General features: G+C 54.9%; 1 protein-coding gene across 2 annotated transcripts; it reads left to right on the forward strand.

Moving 5' to 3' along the window:
- The first annotated feature begins 9,654 nt into the window (after positions 1–9,654).
- On the forward strand, positions 9,655–23,556 carry NUP85 (nucleoporin 85). Of its 2 annotated transcripts, XM_056137872.1 has the most exons (19): positions 9,655–9,781; positions 11,777–11,870; positions 12,063–12,222; positions 12,891–12,961; positions 13,803–13,846; positions 14,049–14,118; positions 16,117–16,238; positions 17,399–17,533; positions 17,610–17,732; positions 17,810–17,941; positions 18,077–18,183; positions 19,354–19,437; positions 19,507–19,572; positions 19,648–19,799; positions 21,160–21,277; positions 21,359–21,459; positions 22,184–22,335; positions 22,417–22,518; positions 23,400–23,556. In XM_056137872.1, exons 1-19 carry the CDS (start codon positions 9,749–9,751, stop codon positions 23,499–23,501), a joined length of 1,968 nt encoding a protein of 655 aa, XP_055993847.1. In that variant the 5' UTR covers positions 9,655–9,748; the 3' UTR covers positions 23,502–23,556. The 2 variants fall into 2 exon arrangements, with proteins under 2 accessions (XP_055993847.1, XP_055993848.1); XM_056137873.1 differs by lacking the exons at positions 9,655–9,781; positions 11,777–11,870; positions 12,063–12,222 and adding an exon at positions 12,716–12,799.
- Positions 23,557–24,605: the final 1,049 nt, after the last annotated feature.

The raw sequence follows: 24,605 nt of genomic DNA on the forward strand, positions 1-24,605 counted from the left end.
TTGTCCTGAGCCTGTGGAGATTGGCCATGAGTATGGCGGCAATTGGGTCGGAGGCTTTTGGCTTCCCTCTCTGGAGTCTTTTTTGGGATGAGGTCAGGCCAAGTCCCTGGCCCGCCTGAAGGTCCAGCACCCTGCTACACCTGATTTCCTCCAGCCCAGCTCCAGAGCTAATCTTAAAGAACTGCCAAGCTGCTGAGTCATCCAGCTCCACAACTGGAGTGTGCTGCCGCCTATGTGGCCGCTTGACATCTCTAAAATTCAAGGTACAAAAAAAAAAAAATTCAAGGTACTGACATCCCAGTAGGAGCACACAAAATTAGATGGTAAAGTTGTATAGCCCAGGGAGGTCAATGAGCAAAAAAATAACACAGAGATCTTGGACTAGTGCAATAGTACAGTAGTAGGTTGCTTGCTTTAGATGTGGCAGACCTGGGTTTGATACCAGGCATCCCTGAGCCTGCCCGGTGTGATCCCTGAGTGGAGAGCCAGGAGCCAGCCCTGAGCATTCCCAGGTATGGCCTCAAAACAAACCAAACAAAAGCAAACAAACAAAAACCACCCTACCTTCTGTGCTGTTGCTTTGGCCCATTTATTTATTTATTTATTTGCTTTTGGGGTCACACCTAACCATTTTCAGGGAATACTCCTGACTCTGCACTTAGGAATTACTCCTGGCAGTGCTTGTGGGACCATATGGCCTGCTGGTGATCAAACCCGGGTCAGCTGCATGCAAGGCAAACACCCTCCCTGCTGTACTATTGCTCCGGCCCTTTATTTTTAAATTTTATTTGATTAAAGTACTATGACTTACAAAGTTATTCATTGTTGGGTTTTAGACACACAATGTTCCAGCCCCGACCCACCACCATTGTCAACTTTCCTCCACCAATGTCCTCAGGTTCCCTGCCACACAACTCTTCCCGTTGAACCTGCTATTTGGTTGCCTTTTTAAGTTTGGTTGTTAAAATTAGGGTCTCATGAATTCAGTGCTGGTGACACTGTGTTTTGGATATTTAGCTCTACCATTCCTTAACACCACCAATGTACCCTTGCACTCTGTTACCTCTTTCCTTCCTTCCTTCCTTCCTTCCTTCCTTCCTTCCTTCCTTCCTTCCTTCCTTTCTTCCTTCCTTCTTTCCTCCCTCCCTCCCTCCCTCCCTCCCTCCCTCCCTCCCTCCCTCCCTCTCTGGCTCTGCACTTGGGGAACCATGTAGGATGCAAGGGATCAAACCCGGGTTTGTTGATCCGGGTCTGCTGCATGGAAGGCAAACATCCTACCTGCTTTACTTATTGCTCACCAGCCCCCGCCCCCCGCCTTTCCTCTCCCCCATTGCTTTTCTTTTTTTTTCTTTTTTCTTTTTGGGTCATACCCAGCAATGCACAGGGGTTACTCCTGGCTCTGCACTCAGGAATTAATCTTGGCAGTGCTCAGGAACCATATGGGATGCTGGGAATCGAATCCAGTTCAGCCTCTTGCAAGGCAACTGCCCTACCGACTGTACTATCGCTCCAGCCCTGCCCCCTGTTGCTTTTCAACTGCCTCTTCTCCCCCTCCCCACTCTGACACTCAATTTCTTTTGTTATTCTCCCTATACTCTGGGGTCAAGAGTGATTTAGGGGGGCCGGAGAAATAGTACAGCGGGTAAGACTTTTGCCTTGCACATGGCCAACCCGGGTTCAATCCTTGACATTCTATATGGTCTCTGGAGTCCCACCAGCAGTAATTCCTGAGTGCAGAGCCAGAAGTAATCCCAGAGCATTGCCAGGATATGACCAAAAAAACCAAAAAACATAATATTTATTCACCCAGCTATTCTAAATATCACATGTTAAGTAATACCATTCTGTGTTTATCTTCCTCCTGGTTTACTTCATTTAACATAATATCTTCCAGTTCCATCCATGTTGCAGTGATTGCATGATTTATCATACCTCACAGCGGTGTAGCATTCCATTGTGTATATATGCCACATCTTCATGATTCATTTATCTGTTATTGGACATCTAGGTTGAAGGGCTAGAGGGATAATGCAGCGGGGAGGGTGTTTTCTTTGCATGTGGCTGATCTGGCTTCGATCCCTGACATCCCATATGGTCTTCGAGCAGTGCCCAGAGTGATCCCTGAGTACAGAGTTAAGAGTATCCTTGAGGACCACCAGGATATGACCCTAAACAAATAAAATAACCCCACAAAAACAGAAAGACATCTAGGTTGATTTCAAATCTTAGGTATTGGATTGAGGAATCAGTATTTTAATAAACCCTGTAATACTGAAATTTACCAAAGAGTATCCTGGAGTTAAAGGTTTTGTTTTTTTTTTTTCTTTTTGGGTCACACCCAGTGATGGTCAGGAGTTACTCCTGGCTCTGCACTCAAGAATTACTCCTGGTGGTGCTCAGTTAGGGCACCATATGGGATGCTGGGACTTTTATTTTTTCTTTTTGGGTCACACCTGGCGGTGCATAGGGATTACTCCTGGCCCTACACTCAGGAATTACTCCTGGCGGCGCTCAGGGGACCATATGGGATGCTGGGAATCGAACCTGGGTCGGCCGCGTGCAAGGCAAACGCCCTACCCGCTGTGCTATCACTCCAGCCCCATGGGATGCTGGGAATTAAACCTAGGTCAGCTGCATGCAAGGCAAATGCCCTACCCGCTGTGCTATGGCTCCAGCCCCATCTATTTTAATTTATTTCTGTGTCACTCTTGGGGGCTTCTCCTCCCATGGTCCCCAGGGGTCACTGCCACTAATTTTCACAGGGCATCCCATAGGGTCCCTTGTTTTATCTCCCCAGTCCCTCAACCTTTTTTTATATGTGTTTTCTTGGGTGATGATCAGGGGCTACTCCGGACTCTGTGCTCATGAGTGACCCCCGGTGGTGCTCAGGGAACCATTATGTGATGCCAGGGAATTGAACTGATTTAACTGCATCTTGCAAGGCAAGCACCTTACTCCAGTACTATCTCTCAGCCCTATCTCTCAACTTTAATTCCCAATCCGTATCCAACTTTAGTCTTGTTTGACTTTTTATTTTATAGAACTGGGGATGGAACCCATGAGCAAACACATACAGGGCAAAAATCTCAGCTGTTGGGCTATATCCCTTAGCCCATCTGCAAGTTTTAAAATGAATTAATTTTGGAGCCAGAGAGATAGCACAGTGGGTAGGGCATTTGCCTGGCAGGCAGCTGACCCAGATTTGATCCCTGGCATTACAGAGGGTTCTCTGAGTCTACCAGGAGTGAGCCCTGAGCACAGAATCAGGATTCAACCTTGGGCACAGCCCCCCCCCAAAAAAAAAAAAAAAACAAGTAATGTATTTTTGTTTTACCATAGCCAGTGACACCAGGACTATACCGGGCTCTGTCCTTGGGGGTTTCTCCCAGCTGTGTTTGGGGGGGAAGGATGAAACTGGGCCATCCACCCACAAAGCAGGCCCTCATCCTGTTAAAATATCCCTCTGGCCCTTTCTGGTAAATATTGTAAAAGATAACTTTATCCCTATAAATAATAACTCATTCCTCCAGTTTTTTTTTTCTTTTTGGGTCACACCTGGCGATGCACAGGGGCTACTTCTGGCTCTGCACTCAGGAATTACTCCTGGAGGTGCTGGGGGCCATATGGGATGCAGGGGATTGAGCCCAGGTTGGCCACGTGCAAGGCAAACGCCCTACCCGCTGTGCTATTGCTCCAGCCCCTCCACCAGTTTTTTAATACACATATATCAATATCTTATTTATTTTTGGTTTGGGAACACACCAGTAGTGCTCAGGAATTACTGACCCTGCACTCGGGAATTACTCCTGGCAATCCACAAGGAATCATATGGGGTGCTGAGGATGGAATCGGGTGTCCGTATGCATGGCAAATGCCCTGTCCACTATACTATTGTTCTGGCCCCTGTTATTTATTTATTTATTTATTTATTTATTTTTAAGGAGTTTCATGTGATATTTATTTATTTATTTTGCTTTTTGGGTCACACCTGGCAATGCACAGGAGTTACTCCTGGCTCTGCACTCAGGAATTACCCCTGATGGTGCTCAGGGGACCATATGGGATGCTGGGAATCGAACCCGGGTCTGCTGCGTGCAAGGCAAACTCCCTACCTGCTGTGCTATTGTTCCAGCCCCCCCTGTTATTTTTTTAAGACCACACCTGGTGGTTCTCAGGGATCACGTCTGATGCTGCTCCGGGAACCATATGGACACTATAGTTCAAACCTAGGATGAACATGTGGAAGGCAAGGGTCCTACCCACTGTACTATGTCTCTAGCCCTATTTTTCACATTGAGAAAATTTTCAACAAAATACCACCATATTTTAGGGTCAGAGAGATTGAACAGTAGGTAGGGCTCTTGCCTTTATGTGGCAGCCCGGATCAGATACTCAGCAGTGGAACTGTGTGTTAGGTGGAGGCTCAGCTCCTGTTTTGTTTTGTTCTTTTAGGAGTGTTCATATACTGTTTTCCAAAAGATTGAACCAGTTGACATTCCGACCAGTAGCGGGTGAAGATTCCATTTTGCTCACACCCATACTGACCATGATAAACAAACGTGGGCTGGGAAAGGGAGAACAGTGGGTAAGGTGCTTCCCCGCCTTGCATGTCGACCTGCCTTGTGTATTGGCCAACCTGGGTTTGATCCCCAGCACCCTGTCTTGTCCCCTGAGCACCACCAGGAGTGCTTCTGAACCTCTGTACTGTCTCTCTGGCTCCAGGTCTTATGTTTTGAAATGAATTTTCAGAAAGGACTTATGGGATCACAAGACAACAATAACCGGGGCTGGAGCGATAGCATACCGGTTAGGGCAGTTGCCTTGCACACGGCCGACCCAGGTTCGGTTCCCAATATCCCATATGGTCCCCGAGCACCGCCAGGGGTAATTCCTGAGTGCAGAGCCAGGAGTAACCCCTGTGCATCGTTGGGTGTGACCCAAAAAGAAAAAAAAAAGGACAACAATAACCTATTTATAAGACTCTTGAAAATAAATTTCTACTGTTTTTCTAGAATATCTCTTAATTTTGTTCTTTTAAAACATATTTTTTTTAATTTTATGGAATCTCCATGAGAAAGAGCACTACAAAGCTGTTCATATTGGGTTTTAGCCATACAGTGTTCCAACACCCATCCCTCCATCAGTGTAATTTCCCAGCACCAATGTCCCCAGTTTCCCTTCCAACCTGCCAAGTCACCCCCATACCCGCCTGCCTCTGTGACAGGCACCTCTCTCTCCTCTCCATTTTGTCATTCTTTTCTGCAGATCACAGCAGGTTGGCTGTGCTCATAACTTCCTCCGGGGTCTACATTCAGGGCGACTCCTAGCTGGACTTGCGAGACTAGGCACTGTGCTGGAGACTGAACTCAGATTGGCCGTAGGCAAAGCAAGTGCCTGACCCGCTGTCCCCTTCCCTTTCCCCTCTTTTTTGGTTTGTTTGATTTGGGGCCACACCTGGTAATGCTTGAGGCTCACTCCTGGCTTTGTGCTCTGCAGTCACTCCTGCTGCTGCTGGGGAACCATATGCAGTCAGCGACTGAACTGTGCTTGGCTGTAGACAGGGCAAGTTCTTGAAAGCCCTGGAGGGGTTAAAGGATCTGTATACCTTTGGGGGGCTGTATGTTAACTTGATGATTTAGTTTCCTGCATCCCAGCCCCTCTGTTGATGATATTGATGGCCAGGTTTGCATCCACGCGATTACTATGAGCTGTGCTGCTAGCAGGGGCCATTATTAGGGAAGTGTGCGTGCCTGCAGGAGTCACACTCTGGGCTGGTACCTGACCACATCCCTCGCTGAGCTGCTCACCATGGTTTCAGTCTTTCCACTGTGGTTCTGGAACACGCCTGACTGCAATGCAGCGCCAGATCTTGGCACCAGGGATCGGCAGCACTGCCAGGACCGGGCTTCAGTGCAGGGCTGGTGCCAGGCAGTTGTTTTAGCCACGGTGCATTCTCCCATCTTGGCCTTTGTTTCTGGAGGGGCACATAACTAGCGTGCTCAGGGGTCCTTCCCAGAGGGGCCCCGCAGTGCTGGAGATGGGACCTGTCCCCTGCATTCAGAGTATGTGCACTTGGGGCTGGAGAGAGAGTGTAGCGGGGAGGGTGCTAGCCTGGCTCAAGGCCAACCCGAGTTTGATCCCCATTCTGCGTATGAGCACTGCCAGGAGTGATCGCTATGTGCAGACCCAGGAGTTAACCCTGAGCAGTGCCAGCGGAGGCCCCAAAGGAAAACAAAAAAATCAAAGTATGTGCCTTGAGCTTTAAGTGCTCTCCCTGGCAGCACCCCTGCCCCTTTCTGGGTGGTGCCAGTGATCAAACTCAGAGCCTCAGACTGAGTCCCATTCCTTGATGCCCGTCTTTTTCTTCGAAGGGGCCTGCTAAGTGGTGCTTGGTTTGTCTCCTCTGGTGCTCCTTTGGCCTCCTTTGGGAGGCCAAGTGCAGCTGTGGATTGAATTCAGTCTCAAATACCTTAACTCTTGAGCAACACCCCCAGCTTCTGTGTGCTAATTAATTTTATTATTTAAATTTAAAATTATATGTATATATATATACTTTTTCTTTTTGGGTCACACCCTGCGATGCACAGGGGTTACACCTGGTTCATGCACTCAGGAATTACTCCTGGTGGTACTCGGGGGACCCTATGGGATGCTGGGAATTGAACCCGGGTTGGCCGCCTGCAAGGCAAATGCCCTACCCACTGTGCTATTGCTCCAGCCCCTTAAATTACATTTTAATAAATTATTAAATAATATATATTTTAAGAAAAAGCAATTTTTCCCCCAAGTGCTAATTTTTTGTTTTGGGGCCACACCTAGAGGTGCTTAAGGATCAGGGATCACTCCTGGAGGTGCTGGGGATTGAACCCGGTTGACCATGTGCAAGACAAGCCCCTTACCTGTTATATTCTCTCTTTGGTGCCTTAACTTTATTTCTTTGTCTGTTTTTCTGACACACCTGGAGATGCTCAGGGGTTACTCCTAGCTCTGCAGTCAGAAATTACTCCTGGTGCCTGGGGGACCATATGGGATGCTGGGGATCGAATCTGGGTTAGCTATGTGCAAGGCAACTGCCCTCCCCATTGTACTACCATTCCAGCCCCAATTTTCTTTTCTGTTTGTTGTTGTTGTTGTTTGAGGAGGGGTTTTGGGGTTACACCCCTAAGTGCTCAGGGATTACTCCTGTGTGCTAAGGGATCACTCCTGGTGGGAATCTGAGGACCATATGGGCTGCTGGGGATAATCAAACCCAGGTCAGATTATCCCTCTGCATCTTAATGCACGTGGACAATGCTGGTTTGATCCCCAACACCACATATGGTTTCCCGAGCACCATCAAGGGCGAACCCTGAACAAAGATCCTGGGAGCACTGCAGGTTTAGCTTCCAAAGGACCCAGAACAAATAATACAAATTAAAGAAGGATGCAGGTGGCTGAGAGACAGCTCAACGAGCTGGGTCATGCTTTGCATGTATGAGGCCTAGAATTGAACCTCAGAGAACAAGGTACAAGGTACCCTGAGAATCACTGGGTGACATTCAGGCCACTCGCTCCCAAAGACAAAAAAAGAAAGACCAGGAAGGACCAGGAAGGATGGGGGAGGTGGGGAGGCGTTGGGGGGGAGATGGTTCAAAGGGTTGATCTCACGCTTTCTTGCAGCAGTCCAGGATTCCACCATATGATGCTGAGCTGTTAATTGTGCCTCCCACACCCCCAAATACAAAATGGTGAACAAAAAAGGACGTATAAATGACTTTATTTAAATCCCATTCTCAGAAGATTGAGAAAGGGGCTAAGAGGAAAGAAAAGAAAAGGCTCATATGTAGAAAAATAAAAGAACTGTTTGTGGGCTGGAGCGATAGTACAGTGGGTAGGGCTTTTGCCTTGCATGCGGCGGACATGAGTTCAATCCCCAGCATCGCATATGCATATGGTCCCCCAAGCAGCCAGGAGTAATTCCTGAGTGCAGAGCCAGGAGGAACCCCTGAGCATAGTTGGGTGTGACCCAAAAAGAAAAAAGAAAAAAAAAAAAAGCACTGTTTGCTAGTTTTCCTTCTATTTTTTTTCAGCCCTGGCACCACACCAGTTGGTGCCCAGGGCTTTGTCCGGGCTTTGTGGTTAGGGAACAATCTTGGTGGGCTCAGAGGATAAAACTAGGGTCCATTTTTCGGTTTTGCTTTAGGGTTACACCCAGCAGTGCTCAGGAATCACTCCAGCTGAGGGGTAGTCCTGGAGGTGCTGCAGGCTCCTTGTGGAGTGCTGGGGTTGCTGCCCCTAAGGCAAGTGCCTGAACCCCTCTATTCTGTCTCCACTGCTTTCTTTTGGGTTTTTAACAATTTGTGCCTCAGAACAAAGTATTTGGTGACAAGCTTTTTCTACCCAGCCCCACTCATTTCCACCTATTCAAAGAGCTCATTGAAAATCATTCCATGGGCGGGGGCCACGTCTCCATGGCAGGCCCTCCTGCTCTGCATACAGGGGTCCAGACCTCTGATCCCCGCCGGTCCCCAGAGCAGAGAGCCTTTAGAACACCAAGCAGCACCCCCACAGCCAAAAAAAAAAAAAAGAAAATTAAGAAAGAAAAACGAAAAACCAACCGAATAATTTCCAGGGTACAGGCATCCTCCACTGAGTAATTTTAGTTTCCAGATCTAATTTATTTTCCCACATAAGGTAAGAGCTTAGGTTTTCAGACTCTTTTTTTCCTAAAACTTCTCTTTATTTTGGGCGACGCCTGTCGTTGTGCAGGGCTCACTCCTGGCTCTGCGCTCAGGGCTGGCAGGACCAGGGCGTGGGCAGGTGGCGGGATACGGGGGTGTAGGAGAGCGAACCCGGGTGGGTCATGCGCAAGACAAACGCCCTCCGCGCTGTGCCATCGCACCGGTCCCCTAAGACTTTCCAATCGATCATCGTCGATTCAATCTCAAAGTTGCTTATTGGAGACGGTCCACCAGGCTCCGCTCTACGCCACCGCAGCGTATGTGTCTGTTAAGCTGATACTCGGACAAACCAGTAGTTCTTGCCAGCGCCTGCAGCACTGCCGAGCTTCCCGGGGGCCGGGATTCCCCGATCGATGCGCGCCTTCAGCGTCTCTGCACCCCGCTCTTGCCCGGGCAGATAAACCCGCGGTGCGTGCAGCTGTGTCGATTTCACAGCGCTTTCGTGGGCAGAGACACTGTCCCTTCGCCTGCCCCACGAGGGGTGGGCGTGGGGGGTCCGTCCGCGCACACAAGCCCAGGAATCCGGGGTCTGGCGGTGCACGGCGCTGCGCTGGGAGACGGCCCGCGGGAGCGGCTCGAAGGACGCCCACCTGGACATCAGGAAGCGGCGAGAACCGCCCGAGAGCCGCGGTGGCGGAGAGGCCACGCCCCCTCCCCTGCCCTGCCGGCGCGCCCGGGTCCGCGCACGCGTCGCACCGCTCCCGCCTTCTCCGGGGTCCTTCCCCAGGCCCGGTGCGGGGCTGTCCGCGGCGGCGCCTGAGCGGGCGGGGCAGCTTTTTCAGGACGGCCGGTCCCCGGACGCGGTTTCCCTGGCTGCGTCGTCGCAGGCCGGCAGGAGAGACTCGTGTCGGGACACCGCAGCGAGGTGTGGCGGTGGGGGAGGCGCGGCCGCCGTGCGTGCCGGCGCGGGTCCTGCGGGCAGTGGCGTGGGCGCCCGGCGGGGGCCCTCGCTCGCCGCGGCTCCGGGGCGGGAGGCTCGAGGCGCGGCTGGGGCGGCTCGCGGGCTCCCGGCCGTGCGGCGCGGCGCGATGGAGGAGCTGGACGGCGAGCCCGCGGTCACGGTGAGCGCTCCCCGAAGGGGTCCCGGGGTGAGAGGGAGTTTCGCCGCGTCGCCGCCGGCCGCTCCGTCCCCTCGGCTCCCGGACGGACCCGGCGGAACCGAGGTGCCCGTGCCGGGCGCGCGTGGAAGCTGCTGCGCTCTGCACCCCCGTGTGCCCAGGGTCCCCGCACCCGGGGCTCCTCTGTCGCCTCGCCCAGACGTGCCTTCCCGGAGCGCACGGTGTACAGAGCGAACCAGGGGCGTTTGGGGCTTTCCCCCCGCCGGCAGATTAAATCTGCACGGCGCGGCTCCCAGAAGTCGGCTCGGGGTGCCCCTAACATCGGTCCTTTGACGTTTAAGGGGGCGCGGGGAGGGGCGCTGCAGGGGCCGTGTTGGGGGTCGCCCAGGGTCTTCTCGTCGTGTGTAGTACGGGCCGTAGCGCTTTGATCTATCTCCGTCCGTCCTGCCCCGCCCCCTTCCACACCCACAGAGTGCTTTCCCGAGACCATTCTTGGTTTTCTGTTCGGGGGCCACATCTGGTGGTATTTAAAGGCTACTTGCAAGCCAGTGTTCGGGTGCAGCCGCCAGCACTGTTGGAGGACAGTGGATGCTGGGAATGCAACCTGGGGCATTCGCTCTGCCAAACAACCACCTCCATGCCCCCCTTTTGTTTGCTTGTTTCTTTTGGGGTCACTCCTGGCTCTACTCTGGGATCGCTCCTGGTGGGGCTCAGGGGACCGTGTGTTTGTGGGGAGCGATTGAATCCTGGTCGGATGCATGCCAAGCCTTGGGGAACCTTATGGGGTGCTCAGAATCAACTCAGGTTGGCCTTGTGCAATGCAAGTGCCCAACCCCCATTCTATCTTTCCAGCCCCCTCAGACTTTTAAAAAAATAACACTTGGTAGGTGGCAGTTCGGGTTGAAGCATCTATCAAAACTCTTTCCGGGCCAGTGATGAGAGAGCACATTTCTGGGTAGTAGAGCACATGCCTTGCTTTTACTGGGCTTTAGGTTGACCTCTTAGAGTACATTCCTTCCGTTACCCCTCCTTGTCTCTGCAGCGCTGTGGGGTACGGCCCTTATTGAAATTTTAAAAACTTGGGGCTGGAGCGATAGCACAGCGGGTAGGGCATTTGCCTTGCATGTAGCTGACCTGGGTTGGATTCCCAGCATCCCATATGGTCCCCTGAGCACTGCCAGGAGTAGTAACTCAAGTGCAGAGCCAGGAGTAACCTCTGTGCATCACTGGGTGTGACCCAAAAAGCAAAAAAATAAAAAAATAAAAAACCAGAAGCAGTTACTCCTACCAACGGCTTCACTTGCAAGCACAACCCTTTCACATGACTGATCCCTCAAGTTCAGTGACGTCTATGAAGAAAGCTGTGTGTGGCTGACATTAAACCCAGTCTTCCGGGTAGGGCGTTCGCCTTACAAGCGGCCAACATGGCCGACCCGAGTTCGATTCCTCCGCCCCTCTCGGAGAGCCCGGCAAGCTACCGAGAGTATTCGATATGCCAGACACAGTAACAACAAAGTCTCCAATGGAGACGTTACTGGGCCCGCTCGAGCAAATCGACGATCAACGGGAGGGCCTTTACCTTTACCTTTACCTCAGATCCTGAATGAGTTTTATTTTGGGGTCACCCCAGTGGTGCTCAGGGCTTACTCCTGGCTCTGCTACCCGCTGTGTTATTGCTCCAGCCCCACAGCTTCTGTTTTTTAAGAAAATTAAAAATTGGGGGGCTGGAGCAATAGCACAGCGTGTAGGGCATTTGCCTTGCACGCAGCCGACCTGGGTTCGATTCCCAGCATCCCATAGGGTCCCGTGAGCACTGCCAGGAGTAATTCCTGAGTGCATGAGCCAGGTGTAACCCCTGTGCATCGCTGGGTGTGACCCAAAAAGCAAAAAAAAATAAAATAAAATAAAAAAGTGTATTGGAAAGGTGCAAGAATTTCTCCACCAGGGTTGTAATTTAGTATAGGACTAAGTACTGTGCTCTGTTGTTTACTTACTTAGTTAATTCCTGGCGTGAATTCCAAGAAAAATCAAATATGTTTCGACTGGGGGCCTGGAGAGATGCTGGTGTGTGAAACTTCCTTCAATAGAAAAGGTCAGTTTGCGTGTCGTCACGTTCATGTAACTCATGTAACTCACCTTGGCACATTGGCTTTTTCTCCCGCCTCTACCCCGGATCTGATTGTGCCCAAGGCAGGCGCCCTCCCTGCTGTGCTGTCTCCCCAGACCCCTAGGGCTCGCTTTTCTTCTGGGTGTGATGGGGATAACTCTTCTTGCTTTATTTCAGAAAAGTCACCATTGCCTGGGTGTCCGTTCATCTACATCGTCCGAAAGGATGAAGAGATTTACTCTCAAATCTTGAGAAAACTCTTCAATGAATCCCATGGAATTTTTGTGGGCCTCCAGAGAATTGAAGATGAACTGACTGGGAAGTCCAGGAAAGCTCAGTGAGTAAGCTGCTTGTTGTCCGCTGCCTCTGAGCTTTGCGAAAGCACCAGGAAAGGTGTTCTGGTACCGGAATAAGAAGGAACTCCTATGTCCAGTTTGGGCCTCTGGTGGCTGGAGCAGTAATCCAGCGGGGAGATGCTGCCTTGCCTATGGGTCACTCGGGGCCCTCCCCAACCACACACGGCCCCACCATGTGGTCAGGATGGTTCAGTGCTTTGCCTCCGCACTACATGGCTGTTCATAGAATGTCTAGAACATTCCTTAATCCATCCCCTGCGGTTGTTGCGGAGGAGGAAAGTGCAGGAAGGTCTGTTCCATCTGAGGGTGGATGGCAGCTCTTGTGTGTTGGGGTAGTGTATTAATCATCTGTTTTTTTTTTCTTTTTTTGGCTGGGGAAGTTTTTTTTTTATCTGGACCTAAATCTTGACCATGTGTAACAGGGTTCAAATGGTGTCACCTTTTGCCAACCCAGTTATCAGACACACATAATGCAGTGCTCGGGAACTATTCCTGGCTTCGTGTTTATGAGTGACCCCGGGTGGTGCCAGGCCTTGAACTTGGTTGACCGCATGCCAGGTCAGCACCTTCACCTCTGCCTGTCTGACTCTGTCTCCCTTTGTCTTCCTCTGAGATGTCCCGAACTCATCTGTCATTTCTCTCTCCGTAGATTGGTGCGAGTGAGTAAAAACTACCGATCCGTAATAAGAGCATGCATGGAAGAAATGCACCAGGTTGCAAGTAAGGATTTTATCTTAATTTTTTGGTTTAAGGGCCACACCTTAAGGGCTGGAGCGATAGCACAGCGGGTAGGGCGTTCGCCTTACACGCGGCCAACATGGCCGACCCGAGTTCGATTCCTCCGCCCCTCTCGGAGAGCCCGGCAAGCTACCGAGAGTATTCGATATGCCAGACACAGTAACAACAAAGTCTCCAATGGAGACGTTACTGGGCCCGCTCGAGCAAATCGACGATCAACGGGAGGGCCTTTACCTTTACCTTACCTTTAAGGGCCACACCTGGAGGTGCTCAGGACATACTCCTGGCTCTGTGCTCAGGGATCACTTCTGGTGGGCACAGGGGACCATATAGGGTGCTGGGAATTAAACCCACGTCAGCCATTTGCAAGGCAAATACCTGCTGTATATCTCTACAACTCCTGCAAGTAAGAATTTATGTTCACAGTAGTGGTTGAAATATTTGACTGATACTATCAGGTAAAATCTGATAGACATTCCAGTTCAGAACTCTTACTTGCAGGGCTGGAGCGATAGTGCAGTGGGTATGGCATGTGACAGACCCAGATTCGATCCCCAGCATCTCGTGGTCCACTGAGCACCTCCAGGAATGGCACCTGAGCATTCTGGGTGTGGCCCCGAAAGCTCCCCCCCAAACTAAATACTCTTGTTTATCTGATGTAATCCTTATATAAGCTAGTTTCTTCCCTGCTGTGCTATCTCTCCAGCCCCCAAATGGGGGGTGTTTTGAAGAAACAAAGGCATAAAGTGTAGATCTTCAACTGTGAGGCCGTGACGGGGTGATTGGGCTCCGTTGCTCACTGACATGCTCTGTCTTTTGTTAGCTGCTGCCAAAGACCCCGCCAGTGGCCATCAGTTCAGCTCTCAGGTAGGGGCTCTGGGCGGCGCCTTTACCACTCTTCACGGTACGATGTCTGAGGGTGGCTTTGCCACCATTGGGGATGTCTAAGTCGCGAATATTCTCCTCGCTCCTCGGGAGCGCTCCGTCTTCGGGAGACTCCTCCAGATCCTTCGCCTGTGAGTGAGCGCAGCGTCGGGCTGTCTAACTTCGGTCTGTCTTTCCTCCCTAGATTTCCATTCTGTCAGCCATGGAGCTCATTTGGAATCTCTGTGAGATTCTCTTTATTGAAGTCGCCCCAGGTGAGCCAGAATGCTGCTGTCGGGGTGGCCCTGGCGCTCTCCACTTTCTCTGGGGCCGTGCTCTCGCCACCGGTAGCCTCATGGAGCACTCACAGATGCCTGCGGGGTGCGGTGTGGGGCGTGGGACGGGGACCGAGTGATAGGCATCCGGGGTTCCTTCCCTGCCATCCCACTGGGAGTGAGTCTGGAGTATGGCCTAGTTTGGCCCCAAACATCACATGCCCCCCAAAAACTGAAAGAAAAAGACATTTTCTGCCCTTTCCAAAGGAAGTTCCAGCGCCTGTGCTGGTCTGCCTCAGTGTGAGCCCGTCCCTCTCCCCACTGCCGGCCCCAGGGAAGACGGAGCGGGGAGGCCGTGGCAAAGGACCAGAGCTACACAGCAGGGCTCTTTCTCGTGCCTCCCGTCTCCGTGGCCAGTGCTGCTGGCAGGGCGTCTCAGACCTGGGAGACACTAGCTCTGTTGGGTTTGTGAAAGGGACAGGCCAGGCGAGGTGGTGCCGGCGGCCTCACTGCAGATGAAGTGGTGACGGGTGAGGGTTGGCGTCGCCCCTCTCTCCAGGACCTCCTGATCCGGCCTCCAGTTGGCAGGGCCGGTCTGAGCTGCACCCTGTCCTTTACCGCTGGGTACCAGAACTGTGCCTGCTGTGCAGAGAGGGTGCCCCTCAGCTGAGTGTAAAGAGGGTGCTGCTCAGCTGGGTGCAGAGAGGGTGCCCCTCTGCAGGGTGCAGAGAGGGTGCTCCTCAGTTGGGTGCAGAGAGGGTGCTCAGCTGGGTGCAGAGAGGGTGCCCCTCAGCTGGGTGCAGAGAGGGTGCCCCTCAGCTGGGTGCAGAGAGGGTGCCCCTCAGCTGGGTGCAGAGAGGGTGTCCCTCAGCTGGGTGCAGAGAGGGTGCCCCTCAGCTGGGTGCAGAGAGGGTGTCCCTCAGCTGGGTGCAGAGAGGGTGCCCCTCAGCTGGGTGCAGAGAGGGTGTCCCTCAGCAGGGTGCAGAGAGGGTGCTCAGCTGGGTGCAGAGAGGGTGCTCCTCAGCTGGGTGCAGAGAGGGTGCCCCTCAGCTGGGTGCAGAGAGGGTGCTTCTCAGTTGGGTGCAGAGAAGGTGCTCAGCTGGGTGCAGAGAGGGTGCCCCTCTGCAGGGTGCAGAGAGGGTGCTCCTCAGTTGGGTGCAGAGAAGGTGCTCAGCTGGGTGCAGAGAGGGTGCCCCTCACCTGGGTGCAGAGAGGGTGTCCCTCAGCAGGGTGCAGAGAGGTTGCTCCTCAGCTGGGTGCAGAGAGGGTGCCCCCTCAGTTGGGTGCAGAGAGGGTGCTCCTCAGCTGGGTGCAGAGAGGGTGCCCCTCAGCTGGGTGCAGAGAGGGTGCTCCTCAGTTGGGTGCAGAGAAGGTGCTCAGCTGGGTGCAGAGAGGTTGCTCCTCAGCTGGGTGCAGAGAGGGTGCCCCCTCAGTTGGGTGCAGAGAGGGTGCTCCTCAGCTGGGTGCAGAGAGGGTGCCCCTCAGCTGGGTGCAGAGAGGGTGCTCCTCAGTTGGGTGCAGAGAAGGTGCTCAGCTGGGTGCAGAGAGGTTGCTCCTCAGCTGGGTGCAGAGAGGGTGCTCCTCAGCTGTGCCCCACCACCCGGCTCCTGTCCTCCTCGAGTGCTTGCACCCTTTCGGTCACTGCCCCTCAAGCTCTCGCTGTGACAGCTGTCGAGCACTGTGCAGTCGAGATTTATCGGGAGGCTGGGAAGGTCATACCGGGGCGCCCCCGACCCGTTTGATCCTGCAGATGGTCCCTCCAGCCATGCCAGGAGTGATGTGTGTGATGCCAGACACAGAGCTAAAATAGTCAGAGAATCTTTGGCGTTTGGAGGTGTCAAGTCCCAGGGCCTGGGTGTGACCCGGACTCCCCCGCCACCGGGCAGACACTGGGCCCGGCCCCTTCCAGCGCTGTCACTCCCCCGCCTGCCACTTCTGTTGGGGTGTCTGCTGCAGGGGCCACCGAGGTCTGTGTGTGATGTGTGTGCCTCTTCCCAGCGGGGTCCCTCCTCCTGCACCTCCTGGACTGGGTCCGGTTGCACGTGTGCGAGGTGGACACTTTACTGGCCGACGTACTGTGCAGTGAGGCTCCGAGCAAGCATGAGCACTTCTGGAAGTTGGTAAGGACCCCCCACTCCTCCCTCAGTCTCTCGTCCGTGGGGTGTGACCGGGGCGCAGGAGAGATGGGTGAGTGTGTGGCCCGCCTGGCGTCAAGGCCGGGGTGGCAGATGCTGCCTTAGAAACATGAGGCGGGGCTAGAGGTAGCAGAGCGGGGACCGATCCCATATGGTCCCCTGGAGTATCTCCTAAGTGGTGTCTGAGGGTCAGAGGTGAGACGTGAAGAGTCAGAAACTGATCAATGGGGGCCAGGGAGATAGGACAGCGGGCAGGGCACTTGCCTTGCAGATGGCCAACCTGGGTTTCCCAGCACCCCAAATGTACCCCAGGAATGATCTTTTAAGCATAGAGCCAGGTGTAAGCCCTGAGTGATTGTGAACCAAAGAAAGAAAATACTGGTGCATTGAATACAGTGTTGGTTCAGGAGGCAGGAGCCAGCAGGGTGGCAGATGCGGCCTTAGAAACACGAGGCAGGACTGGAGGTAGCAGAGTGGGGACCAATCCCATATAGTCCCCTGGAGTAGCTCCTAAGTGCGTGAGTAAACCCTGAGCACCACTGGGTGTGGCCCAGAAAACAAAAAAACAAGAGAAACGTGAGGTAGTGGGCTCTGTCCTGGGGATGGAACCGCCACCCAATGTGGTGTAAGCGCAGACATGTGGGACCGCAGTGGGATGGGTGTGTGCCTTGGACATGGCCAACCCAGGTTCAATCCCTGGCATCTGTATGGTGCACTTCAGGAATAATTCCTGCGGGCAGAGCCAGGAGTAACCCCTGAGCATCGCCCAGCATTGCTGGGTGTGACCCAGAAAGCAACAGCCCCCCTCCAAAAAAAGCGAACAAGTTTGTGGTGACCTGCAAACAGTTAAGTTATAGCACATGGTTGAAAGCCTGGTGCCGGCCAGGAAGGCAGCTCAGAGGGGCTGGGGCCACCCCACCCGTGGGAGCCTCAGGGTCCTTCTGACACCCTGTGTTCACTGGAGTCCTCTGGGTGGGCGAGACCCCTGAGCACTTGGCCAGGAGTAACTCCTGGCTGTGCTGCATGTGGGCCCTCCTGGCAGATGGGGCTGCCTCAGGGCCTCTGGAGGGGGTGAATGCTGTGGGGGGGTGAGGGGAACCTGGACTCCCAACCTGGGGAACAGCCTGTCTCGGACATCCTTGCAGGTGACCACGCTGGTGCTCCAGGGCCGGCTGGACGAGGCCCGCCAGATGCTGTCTAAGGAGGCCGACGCTACCCCCGCCTCGGCAGGCACGTGCCGCCTCATGGGGGAGCTGATGAGGACGATGCCCATCCTGAGTGTATGTGGGACGTGGGGCCCGGACCAGGGTGGGTTGCACCAAGGTGGCCGAGGGTCTTACGGCCGTGTCCCTGCAGCCGGGCAGCACTCAGACCCTCACCGAGCTGGAGCTGAAGTGGCAGCACTGGCGCGAGCAGTGCGAGCGCCGCCTCCAGGATGGCACGTTCGCCGCTAGCCCCCCCCTGGAGACGCTCTGCAAGGTGTGTGGGGGCATCGGGCCAGAGGGTGCGCTGGTGGAGGGGGGCGCGAGTGTCAGCTGGGCTCCACGTTCCCGCAGGTTATGCTCGGAGATGAAGAGGCCCTGCTGGGGCAGAAGGAGCTTCTGAGCAACTGGTACCACTTCCTGGTCACCCGCCTCCTCTACTCCCACCCCACGGTCAAGCCCAGCGACCTGCACTTCTACGCCCAGGTGAGCCCACACTCCGGCGGGCGGAGCTGATGACTGGACCCTCCCGAGGCAGGCGCTTGGCCTCTGACGCCCCCGGAAGCACCCCTGGGAGCCTGATCTCGTCCGGGGACTGAGGGGGCCGCGCACTCTTCGCAGTCCAGCTTTGACCTCTTCCTGGGCGGTGACAGCAGCCCAGAGCCCCTGGACAACATCTTGCTGGCAGCCTTTGAGTTTGACATCCACCAGGTGATCAAGGAGTGCAGGTAGGCCCCGCACCCTCCGGCTCCTCCTAGGCCTGTTGGGCTGGTGAGAAGGATGCACAAAGCCCGTCATGGCAGGCCTGGCAGCATCTGCCGGGATTCTAAGTGCTAATTTGCCCTCTGAGGAACGGTGAGAGGGACAGTGAGGGACAGCCGCTCCGTCACTCCCAGCCCATTCTGTGGGGAGCCTGGCCAGCAGAGCTTGCTGAATTCTCCCCGCTGAGGGGCTTGGAGCTGGGGTTTTGCTGATGGGGAAGTCGTCCTGGAAGTGCCTCTGGCATAGGAGAGGGCTGACGTGTCCTTAGGGCGGGTTGCAGGTTTGCCATCTAGGATGGCAGGGGATCGTGGGAAGCTGTTTCCCGCACTCAGCGTCAGATCCGAGCTCCTTCCCCACTGTTCCAGGCCTACTGTCCTGGGTTCCTGAATGGGCCCCCGTAATGACCTTGAAGGGGCTTCTGAATGGGCACCCTCACCCATGTGTCAGCTCATCCGGAATGTAGCGAGCGGACTGGCAGGAGGGTGAGGCGCTTAACAGCCTGGTTCCTGCCGGGCCTGCTAAGGGGCCGCTCTCCTAAAGGCCTGTCCCTTCTGTCGGGCGTATGGGAGCAAGGAACAGGGCAGCAGGGGCAGGTGGCAGCCACTTCCTGGTGCCTTTGGGAATTGACTGCAGCCCCGAGCGGGTAGTGGGGGAGGTGAGCCCAAGTGTCCCTGATCTGGAGTCTGATCTGATTTCACTACACACATGGCAGTGCTAGGGTTGTGGCGGGGTCAGCGTGTTCACAGCCTGCCTGGCAGAGGGCAGGGCAGGTTCCTTCAGAGCTGCCAGGGAGCAGCTGCAGGGCTCGGGGTAGCAGGCGCTATCCCACCTGCAGGCAGACGGGCCACTGCGGGTGGCCACTCTTCCCTTGTGGCCATTGTCCCTTTTCCAGCAGAGGCCACAATGCAGCCATGAGTTGCACCTCGGGGAGGGGGGGCACCTTGGAACCCCGAGGCCGCTTGCTGAGTGGAGGCGTCCCCTAATCCTCCCCCAGGAGGCATGTGAAGGGTCCAGGCTGTCCTGCAGACTTGCTCGGCCGTGCAGGGAGCTCTGCCCCGACCGTCCATTGCTGTTCCCTGACCCCCCTGGGGAGTCACCCGGGTGCTTGCTCATGCCTCAGCCTTTCACCCCCGCAGCATCGCCCTCAGCAACTGGTGGTTCGTGGCGCACCTGACTGACCTGCTGGATCACTGCAAGCTCCTGCAGTCGCACAACCTCTAGTATGTGCCATGGGGTGGGGGCTGGGGGGGAGGCAGGTGTCTCGTGTACCTCACGTGTGCTGTGCTTAGTTTTGGGTCCAACATGCGGGAGTTCCTGCTGCTGGAGTATGCGTCCGGGCTGTTCGCACACCACAGGTAGGGCCTGGCCTGTGGGTGCTGGGGGCACGGGTGGGTCTCAGGTTCCGGCCCTCATGGTCCCTGCCTCTGCAGCCTCTGGCAGCTGGGGGTGGATTACTTTGACTACTGCCCGGAGCTGGGGCGCGCATCACTGGAGCTGCACATTGAGCGGATCCCGCTGAGCACGGAGCAGAAGGCGCTCAAGGTGCTGCGCGTGTGTGAGCAGCGGCAGATGACGGAGCAGGGTGAGTCGGTGGCCTGGAAGCAGCTGCCTCGGGGATTGGCACACCCGGCCCTGCCCCACCCCGTTCCCGCAGGCTCTGGAGGCATGGCGAGCTCTACCCTGAACTCCGTCTAGCCCTGTTGGCGGGTCACGTCCTGTGGGCCTGGTGCTGCGCAGGGGGACATGCTACTGGGCATTTGCCCAGACTTCCAGTCTAAAAAGTGTGTTCTTAGTTCTTTGAGGGTTTTTTTTTTTGGGGGGGGGGGTTTGGTCACACCTGGTCATACTCAGGAGTTACTCCTGGCGTTGCTCAGGGAACCCTATGAGATGCCAGCGATTGAACCTGGGTCGGCAGTGCTCCAACCCCTTTTCTGTCCTTTAAGTTCTGTTTTCTTTTGGGTGTTTGTGTTGTGCCAAGCCTGACTCTGCTCTCGGGTCTGTGGTGCTGGGCCCCTCCTTCACAGTGCTCGCTCCAGCCCCGTGGTGCTTTTATTCCGTTCTCCTTTTGGGGAAGTGTGTAGGGGTGGGTGTGTCATGCCTGGTTGTGCTCAGGAATCACTGCTGGCAATGCTCAGGAACCGTACATGGATCAGTCTGGGGATCAGCTTGGGGTTTGCCAGCTTGCCTGTGCTGTGGATCTGGCCTCTTGTGCGTGTCTCTGGAAAGTTACTGAGCCCTGTCTTCCATACTGCCAGAGGCCAGGCCTGGGCTCAGCCTTGCACTCACCTGAGGGACTGAGGCTGTTGAGGAAGGTGTCGAAAGTGGTGGGGGTAGCCCAGGCAGTTCTCTCTCCCCTCATGGTCAAGGGACAGGACAGAAATCTAGATTGTTTTTTGTTTTGGGACCTCACCTAGCAATACTCAAGGGTTACTCCTGGCTCTGTGCTCAGGAGTTATTCCTAGTGGTGCTTGGGGAACCATATGGAAAGCCAGGGATCGAACCTGGGCAGCCGTGTGCAGGGCAAGTGCCCCACTCACTGCACTGTATCGTCATTCCGGGCCAGCAGAAACCAAGTCATGTCTTTCTTGGTTATTGCCTAGGGCTTTTGAGCCAGAGTTTGCCCTTGGGGGGCTGGTGCCAGGGATGGATCCCAGGGCTCCTGCATACAAAGCCTGTGCTCCAGGGCCCTCGACTCCGGCCTCGCCCAAATTTCTATTCTCCAAGGGCATTGCGGTGTTTGACTCTTCTGAAGACTGTGGCATCCCACATATGAAGGACAAAGGATTCTGAGCACCGGGTAGACAGAGCTGATTGGGGGGCGGGGGGTGGCGCACTAGAAATCTTGCCGACTTGCCAAGGTAAAGCTGCTGGGGCGGGTGTCCTGTAGAGCCCTGCCCAGGGCATGGCGGAGGCTGCGGGCTCAGGCCGCCTGTGTCCCGCAGTGCGCAGCATCTGTAAGATCCTGGCCATGAAGGCCGTCCGCAACAACCGCCTGGGCTCTGCACTCTCCTGGAGCATCCGCGCCAAGGACGCCGCCTTCGCCACGCTCGTGTCCGACAGGTGCGTCTGGCTGGGGCTGGTTTTCGGGGGCTTGCGGTGGCCCTGGGATGGCCCATGTGATTGTCAATCCCGGCCCCACAGATTCCTCAGGGATTACTGTGAGCGTGGCTGCTTCTCAGATCTGGATCTCATTGACAATCTGGGCCCCGCCATGATGCTCAGTGATCGGCTGACGTTCCTGGGTGAGTGTCCCCACGGGGTGGAGCCTGTGCCCTGGGGCATGACCTGTTCAGATCTGCTCAGTGTCCTGCAAAGTCCAGAGTCCAAATCCGTTAGCTGCACTCTGGAAAAATGAGTTTTAGCAACAAAATTTATGTCTAATGTTAAAACTTCAGTTTCCCTCGACGAGGAAGGAACAAGAAATGACTCCCCTGGCCTCCACGCCCTTTCTCGTGTCCCTTTTGATAGGGTATCTTGTGAGGTCCTTCAGGAAAGATTGAAAAATCAGTTTGAAATGTTTCTTTTCTTTCTGTGTTTGGGCCACACCTGGTGGTGCTCAGGAATCACTCCTAATGGGGTGCCAGGGTCCCAGCCTGGCTGACCCCACCTGCTGCACTATCACTCCAGCCGTTTTACTCGTCATCATTTTCAGGTTCTGTGTTAGGGGCAGGAATGTGGCTGAGGGGATGGAGTCGTGCCTCTGTGGGGTTTGTGGGGTTCTTTGCTCTCCCGAGCCCCTCCCATGGTTGGAAGGATGATCTGCATAGTAGTCCTTGGCAGGAGGGTTCCTCCTTGCTCAGGCTCGCCGTGGTCCCTGTGCTCTTGTGGCGTGATCTGGGTGAGGCCCCGTGGCTGTCCGCAGCCACTCAGCCTTGAGGCTTCCCCTGCGGGACCGGGTGAGCTGGGAAACCACATGCTCCCCTTGTCCAGGGCCAGAGGTGAGGCAGTGCTCCTTCTCCTAACTAGGGAAGTACCGCGAATTCCACCGCGTGTACGGGGAGAAGCGTTTCGGTGATGCTGCGTCCCTCCTCCTGTCACTCATGACGTCGCAGATTGCCCCGCGTTCCTTCTGGATGACGCTCCTCACGGATGCCCTACCCCTCCTGGAGCAGCAGCAGGTGCAGACAAGGCGCAGGGGCCCCTGGGGCCGGGAGCGCAAGGGACACCGCAGCCCCCAACTCACGGCCTGCCCGTCCTAGGTGATCTTCTCGGCCGAGCAGACATACGAGCTGATGCGGTGCCTGGAGGACCTGACACTGGAGGCGCCAGCACGTGGGGAGCCCGGGGCGGGGCCGCTGCAGGTGCGTGCGGTTCCTGGGTCCAGGCCTCCATCATGGGGGACAAGCAACACTTGCCAGGTGTTTTTTGTTTTTGCTTTTTGGGGTCACACCTGGCGATGCACAGGGGTTACTCCTGGCTCTGCACTCAGAAATTACCCCTGGTGGTGCTCAGGGGACCATATGGGATGCTGGAAATCGAACCCCGGTCGGCTATATGCAAGGCAAACACCCTACCCGCTCCAGCCTCCACTTGCTGGTTTCTGGAGGGCCACACGGCTGCTTTTGGGGCTCACTCCTGAGCTCCTTGGGGGACCATGACATTCCTCCAGGACAGAGCTGGGTTGGCTGTGTGAGGCAGATGCTATGCTGCTGGCCTGGGGCCTGGTGGTGCTTGGGACCTTAGGCAGTGGTGGGGATTGAACCCAGGCCTGCCATTTGCTCCCTGCCGTGCCATTGCCAGCTCTTGGCTTGGCCCTTTTTGAATTGTGCCGCTTCACTCCCTTGCCTGAACCTGCTCAGCCTCCAACAGATGCAGCACTTTGAGGGTGTGAGGGGCTCCCAGTGTCCTGGTCTTATATGTCTTTACCCTTAGGGCCTCCGCCCATCACATTCCCCGCTTCATCTAGTCACATCACTAACTTGCTGGAAGCTACCATCAATAGGTGTGGTTTGGGGGCCATGCCTGTGGCACAGGGGATACTTCCCAGTGATGCTCGCAGGCTCCAGACCCTTCCTCGCAGAGCTGAGGAGGCTCAGGCCCTGGTCAGGAACAGATGGGGCACGTGACAACCCCCAGCTGAGACCATCATTCTCCCCACCCCAGAAGACCATTTGGTTTCTTTCTTCTGACCCCGAGACCTGAAGGCTTCTGCTGCCCTCATGCTGGCTAATCTTGCTTTCAGGATGATGACATAGAGACCACCAAGGTGGAGATGTTGAGACTTGCCCTGGCACGGAATCTTGCCCGGGCAATTATAAAAGAAGGCTCGTCAGAAGGCTCCTGAGGCCAGCCTGGAGCTGCTACCTCAGGGTGGATTTGTAAGGCAATGTATATAAAATAATAAATATTTTCTTTTTCAACTGTAAAAGCAAGTTCTTAGAACCAGCTAGGGGGTTTCGACCTGCCTGAGGTAGTGAAAATTCTCTTTAGAGAAGGAGCTGGTCCATTCCACATGCCCTCATCTTTCACTGAGACCCTGAGTTTTTTTTTTTTTAATGATGCTCAGGGGTCAGAGTCACCTGGGAAACTAAGTATCTAGGAACCTTATTTAGCCTTTATGTAGTAGTTTGCCAGAGCTGCTCTTGGCTGGACTTGGAGATCAGTCCTGACAGTGTTGCAGATCAGACTTGGGTCTCCAGCCCTTTGGGATCTCTTGGGCCCTGACCCTGGCATCCCCACTTGTGCATCTGGGAACTCCCTGGGGTTACTGGGACCTCCAGGAGCCCAAGGAGAGTGAAAATGGTTTTATTAATCATGCAGCGAAGATCCAGCACAGCTGTAGGGACACTCACATACACTGTCCAGAGCTCAGGGAAGACAGTTTCCACCTATAACCCCCAACCTCTCAAGGGACGCCGCAGCTGGACTTATTCCTAAGGACTGAAAAGGCTCTTCCTTTTGGGCAGGGAAACCTGCTTGCTCAGTCCTGGCTGGAGGGCCTCCTGGAAAGGGTGGGGCCTGGAGCCAGACAGGAGTCACTGCAGCCCAACCTCAGCAGCAGGGTCTGGTGACTCGATTGAGTGTGGCCCCTAATCTCACCACCTCCATACCCAGCATCTCTCTCGAGTTCACTGCAAGCTGGGGACAGCTGGGGTCTGGCAGCAGGTTGGACATCAGCCTAGTGCCTAGGCTGGCCCAGTTGCCTGTCAGATGATGGCCCAGAGGACACAGCGCAGGACCAAACAGGAGCGTATTTCATGCTAAGCAAGAGGTAGTGATGGGGTGGCCTGTCCCCACAGGAGGCATGTGCCTCAGAACACTGCAGAGCACTACTTCTGGAGTCGTGGCCCTGCCACTCTCTACACCAGCCTATTCCAGCTGCTGTAAGCCACATTCCGTAACAGCAGACCCCACCTCCCACCATGTCCCCAGGACACTCCCTGCCACC

This window comes from Sorex fumeus, unplaced genomic scaffold (genome assembly GCF_029834395.1).
Source record: "Sorex fumeus unplaced genomic scaffold, SorFum_2.1 ptg000128l, whole genome shotgun sequence".
NCBI classification, from domain to species: Eukaryota; Metazoa; Chordata; class Mammalia; order Eulipotyphla; family Soricidae; genus Sorex; species Sorex fumeus.